General features: G+C 48.6%; 1 protein-coding gene across 1 annotated transcript in view; it reads left to right on the forward strand.

Moving 5' to 3' along the window:
• The first annotated feature begins 1,059 nt into the window (after window positions 1-1,059).
• Window positions 1,060-5,809, forward strand: part of SETBP1 (SET binding protein 1) — a 243,765-nt gene continuing 239,015 nt past the window's right edge. Inside the window, exon 1 of the mRNA XM_026090670.1 lies at window positions 1,060-1,720. Coding sequence (XP_025946455.1) covers window positions 1,229-1,720 — 492 coding nt within the window. The 5' untranslated portion in view covers window positions 1,060-1,228. The remainder of the gene's footprint in view (window positions 1,721-5,809) is intronic.

Raw genomic sequence — 5,809 nt, forward strand, 5'->3', positions numbered from 1 at the left:
TGTGTGAAACCACCTCAATACTGGCAAAGAACAGCTTTCACAACGCCCTGTGTGTATTTCTTTACCAAATGCTTGGTATTTGGCTCAGCCTTTTTATGTTACTGGATGATATATCTTTTTGCCTTAGATGACCATTCACAGCTTCTGCAGTTAATTTTGGCTGAGACTTTTTCAGAAGATACTGGATTTGAGTGTTTTCATTTTGGAGGGTTCAGTTGGCAATAACTTAAAAAAAAAAAAAAAGTGCCGGTTATGAAAAGACGAGAGCATGGTCTTCACTTCCAATGGCCCGGGCTTTTGCCACAAAGTGGTGGTGCCCAAGGGCAGGAGTAGCTCTGGAAAATGTTGACTTCGGGTTTCTTCCGTTGCCCTCAGTACTTAGGTCCCTGCTAGGCAAGAGACCCAGGTGGATCCTCCTACACTTCTAGCAGCCCAGGGGAGTATCTCGGGCTCCAGACAGCGTGTCTGGCCCAGTGAGTGTTGAATAATTCATCCAAAGTGGAGTCCCTCATAGAATAGCCAGGAGCTGAGTGCTTATGTCTCTTGCCTGGGAAGCGGGGGAAATAGAAGTTTGAAACTCTTCTGCCTGATTCATAGGGCAAAACTGTGTTTTCTGTGTTCTGATCACTGGGTTATTGTTTAACCTGAGGCAAGCAAGTCTCTGCCTCTATTTTTTTTTTTCTTTAAGAAAAAACTAACAGGGAGCACTCTGAAATAACAAGCACATTCACGGGTATGGAGAGCTGGTTCCTCACTCACTACTTTCCCAAATCCAGAGTTTAAGGAGTATGTATTTATACACTGTTTTCCATGTTTTTGAATATCCACTTTTATCAGCGTAGCAGTACACATGGCTATTGTTCTTTGGTTCAGCTATTCCACAATAGCAGATCCAGCCCTGGGAAATGTTGGGCAGCATCAGTTCCCATTTTGCTTCAGGGAAGGTATTTGAGATGTTGCAGGGGAAGCCCGAACGTGCTCTGTTTCAGTCATTTCCACAGTTGCATTTGGTGCATGTGTGAGTGCTAACTTCCTTTTTCTTCTCCTTTCTTTTGACAGTTGCAGATTTGATCTCTTCTGAGCTCCTGGCAGCATCTGGACTATTGGGACTCTGAATCCTGCAGACAGTTACCATTCGTTTCCCGGGATCGTACCTGCCCTTTTGCTCCTCATCGCCTCCTGCGCTCCCCTTCCCTCCAATAAGACTCCAGTGCGTTGTGGTATTGCTATGGAACCAAGGGAGACTTTAGGCAACTCCAGGCAAAGGGGAGGAGAGGCAGATTTTCTGCCAGCCACTGTTACCTCTGCAAAGCCTCCACCTGCCTCCAGCTGCACGGGGGAGACCATGCTGCCTGCCTCGGGCTCGGGGAAAGGGATCCCGGTGAGCGGAGAACGGATGGAGCCCGAGGAAGAGGATGAGTTGGGTTCCGGGAGAGATGTGGATTCCACTTCCAATGCGGACAGTGAGAAATGGGTGGCAGGAGATGGCCTGGAAGAGCAGGAGTTTTCCATCAAGGAGGCTAACTTCACAGAGGGGAGTCTAAAACTAAAAATCCAGACCACCAAGAGAGCTAAGAAGCCCCCAAAGAACTTGGAGAACTATATTTGCCCTCCTGAGATCAAAATCACCATCAAGCAGTCTGGGGAGCAGAAGCTCTCCAGAGCTGGGAAAAATAGCAAAGCAGCTAAAGAGGAGGACAGAGCACACTCCAGAAAGAAGGTAAGGTCCTACTCTTTCCTGTAGTCTCCCACCCATGCGGGTCTCTTCTTCCATAGCAGTTGACAGCCAGCACCATCAGCCACCCCTGTGCCCTCCCCACCATCCCCTTGCTATGTGCAGCAGACCATCCCGCTCGTGGGAAAGCAGCCTGCCCCAGAGGGCAGAATCTGGCTCTGGAGGTTAAATGCTGGGGTGTTTTTGCAGAAGAATAACCAGAAGTAATCAGCCTTGTTACCAAAACTAGGCCAGGATGATGGGATTTTTTCTTCTGCTTGTTTGGAGGGGAAGCATCTCTGTTGCTGGTATCCCCTAGGAAGGGAGTAGACCAGCTGAGGAGTTGTGTCTGCTTGGAGACAGAGTTTAAGCCTATGCAGCTCCTGAAAGCAGAGGGAAACTAGAATTAAACTTGCCCAAAGCAGTTTGTGTCCCAGATGTAACCTTCGCACAGTTTGCAAAGCCCTGCTTGGCTACCAAGGAACTAATACAAACTGGGTATCCTCCAGCGTTCCCGTGTATGCTATAGAGATGATCTTGAACTATCCTTCATATTAACCGATTCTGAAGGGATCACAAGTTCAGCCAGGCCTCTTCTATTTTGTGTGTAATTGAGATTTAAGATTAATCATTACATGAGTGATAAATGAAGGAACCCACTTCTCAGCCACTTTGTGTCTGAGCACAAATGCTCAAGCCTTTCGGCAGTTAAAGCTTTTGACTACATCTTAAAATACAGGTATGTGCACAGAGAACAATTCCTGTATACCAGGCTAACGGCTCTATTATTCTTGATTACAGCATTGTGCTAGCAACACTATAGTTACGCTTGAGAAAATACTTCCATTATAAGTCTCATTTTCTTCCCGATGCTTATCATTTTCTTGAAATATCCTTTTGGAGAGAAATTTTTGATACTTTAAGTTGGGTAAAAAAATTGGTTCTTTCTGATTTAGTCAAGGAGAGGAAGCAAAAAGCAAGAAGAATCCTTTGTTGTCATTAACTTTTTCCCCCAGAAGCATCCTTTTGTTTTGTTGTTGGCTTAATTTTCAGTAATGTAGCGTGCACTTAGTTCTCGCAGACATTTAGTTGAAGTGTTCTGAGCAGAACTGTGGGGGGGAAACCTTGTGACTAAGCATGTTATTTTGGGTGTAGGGGTGTGTTTTCTGTCCTAGGTGTTAGACAAAGGAGCCTTGCTCACACGGAGGCTTTATTGCGGTATTAAGTACTTCACCTCTGCCTCTTTAGCACTGTGGGAGTTTCATGACGAGTTCGGTTAGGAATCCACGTTTGATGAAGGACGTATGAGTATCTCCAAAACATGGACAGATCCGTGGATAAATCCCTCTGGGATTTAAAACCACTGATTAGAACTGCAGCGATAACTTGGCCTTCCTGTTCATATAGCTTTGATCCCTCATGATGTAGAAGTTCTCCACTTCTCATGCACATGGTGGACGCTCAGAAGGCTGCTTTAAGTCTGAGGAGGCTAATTGCCAATGGCTCTCTGTAGAGGCAGTCTCCTCCTCCAGCTGATTTAGACCAAAAATCTGTTAACAACTCTAAAGCATATTTTTGAAGCAGACTATCTTTTTTCCGCTCACCCCAGGCAGAGCCTGGGGAGATTAGCCTTACTCACTTTGAGACTACTTCCCTAGAAGCTAAACTTGGAAAAACCTGAAATCAAGTGGTTCCCCCCCCCTCCCCTTAGACTCCTTGTGAATGACACTCTGTGCATGGAAGATGCTTCTTTTTAGCACAGCAGAGAGGCACTGGAGGTTTGGCCCAGGAGTACAATAAGATTTTCTTGTTTGTTGATAAAGATGGGCAGCCTGCTTAGCATCAAGTAATGTCTCCTTTCCACTCCCCTTTCCTCCCTGAATAGTTCCAGAGACCCGGGGGAGCTAACTCTTGTGTAAGACCATGCTCAATGATAACAAGGGTGTTGCGAGCAATCCTTCCATGACCATGCAGCAAGGAAAAACAACTTGCTACCTGATGCCTACCGCGGGTGGACCGGGGAGAATGTGGATGCTTAGAAATCAGAGCTTTCATTTCCATTTGTCATCCAGTCAGACAGGTATGGAGGAATGGACACACCTTCCGTGTAGCCATCCAAAGAGAAGGTTAAATAAACAAAACTAGCTGTAAGGAAGCTGTGTGTGAAAAAGGAAAAACCCTCACAGTGTGGTCACGCTCCGGGTGAGATCTCAGTTGCGCAAAGATAAGGAGTTTCAAAGGGGTGGATCGTCACAGCCCCGATGCGGCCACATCTAGCGTGCGTTTGCAGACCGTGTGCTGACTTTAAGCTCTTTTGGGGCCGCGCTGGCCTGACCCGACCGTRAAAAGCTGCAGGTGGATCCTCTGAGCAGATGGGGAGAGGCCTGCTGTACCGGTGCATTGATTAGCATAACACCAACGGCTGCCGCGTGGCAGCTGCTGAGCCGGGGCCAAGGGAGCTGGAGGCGCCTTGGCAGTGACGAAGCCTGCGGAGGGATTTGAAGGCCCGCGGTGCTGTGACCTTGAGGGATTTGACAGCCAGAGGCCTCCGTTGCCCTCCCCAGGGAGTGGTAAATGCAGGTCCTGATTCTGCATCTCCTGGGCAGCTGCCGCTTAGCTTTTGGGTTCCCAAATCTGGCCTCGACTGCCAGCATCTCGTATCAAGGGGCAATGAAAGATGCTACGGGAGAGACAGGTCGGAAATAGGTGGGAGAGAGGCTCCAGCAGGCAAAGCACATGATTGCTTTAATGGCTGATGTGTGTGTCATGGCAGTTACAGAGATTTTTGTAAAGATAGGGTTAGGAGGAAGCGACAAGTTGAAACCTGAGTTGAGCTGGGGCTGTCTGGTCCATCTGTGGGTTTTCCTGCAAGAGAGCAGCGTGCAGGTAGTTTTTTGCATATACTTGCAGAAATGTCCTGAGCTGCAGCAGGGGTAAGACAGCGATAGTTGTATTTAAATCGTTCTGGCAGTTTTGATATTTCAGTGACACTTGCTTCTCCGGAGTCGGACTGCCTGATTGTGCTGGTTAAAGGAACGGGCAAACTCCAGAAAAGCAACTATTGGGAGGAACAGCGGTGGCGGGCAGCAACACACTTGCATCAGTGGGCCAGATATTTAGCTGGCACGATGCCACTGTCCTCTGTGGACTTCTGCCAGGAGAGTTTGGCCCAACATATACGTTTCCCTTGGGCACGGGAGTAGTGTCATTATTTGAGCTTACTGCCTAGCTCGTGCATGCAGGGCCATGCTACACGGACCCATCTGTGGGGATGGAGGGCTGAGCACAGCCTGAGCTGGGAACGCTCGTCCTCCCAGCGGGTGGGACTGGTTGCCTTGCACCTCATGGAGAAGCGCCCGAATTTCCCTTTTCCCCTTAAGGAGGAGCTAACTCTGTTAGGACTTGAAAAATCGCTCGAGTTTGTTGCATAATAATTTAAGCCGCATCTACAGTAGTCCCCAGCGCTCTGAAATATCACTTCGGCGTTCTTGCAGGAGTTCCAGTGCTCATAGCGCAGAGGGCAAGTAATGAAAACATGGAAGCAATTTAAGTAACAGCATGTGGGTACGCAGAGGACTGGTGATGCCAGCACTGTAAAAAGGGGCTGTGAACTGGGGATATAGGATTTATTCCGTGGCCACTTAGGGAGGAAGAAGATATGCCAGTTCCTAAGCTTTCCCCTGTTCTGCTAATTAGGCAATATGGGCTAGCGCCTGCTTTCCTAAGCCGTGGTCGGCGGACCGGTGGTGATTAGAGCAGAGCTCTGCAGCGTGCTGCGCCGCTCATGTGCCGGGGCCTGTTTTATTTTATTTTATTCCCCCCCCCCTTTGATTCCAGCTGCTACACTATATAAAAAAGAAGTAAACATGCATTAAATACTTTCCTCATGTCGCTTTTCCGCGTGAGCAATTGCCCCGGGGATGCTAGGCGGTGGGGAGGGAATGCAGCAGGCGATCTGGCTGGGTGTGGTTGCCTTCGTCCCCCAGCGAGGAAGGCGAGGGGGCGGGAGAGCACCCGGATTGTCACGCTCGGGTCTGCTGCCTTCAGTGTTTGGCTCCGACCCAAGAGCTCTTGGTTTTTGGTCAGGCCCTTGCC

This window comes from Apteryx rowi, unplaced genomic scaffold, assembly GCF_003343035.1.
Source record: "Apteryx rowi isolate R43461 unplaced genomic scaffold, aptRow1 scaffold_87, whole genome shotgun sequence".
Lineage (NCBI taxonomy): Eukaryota > Metazoa > Chordata > Aves > Apterygiformes > Apterygidae > Apteryx > Apteryx rowi.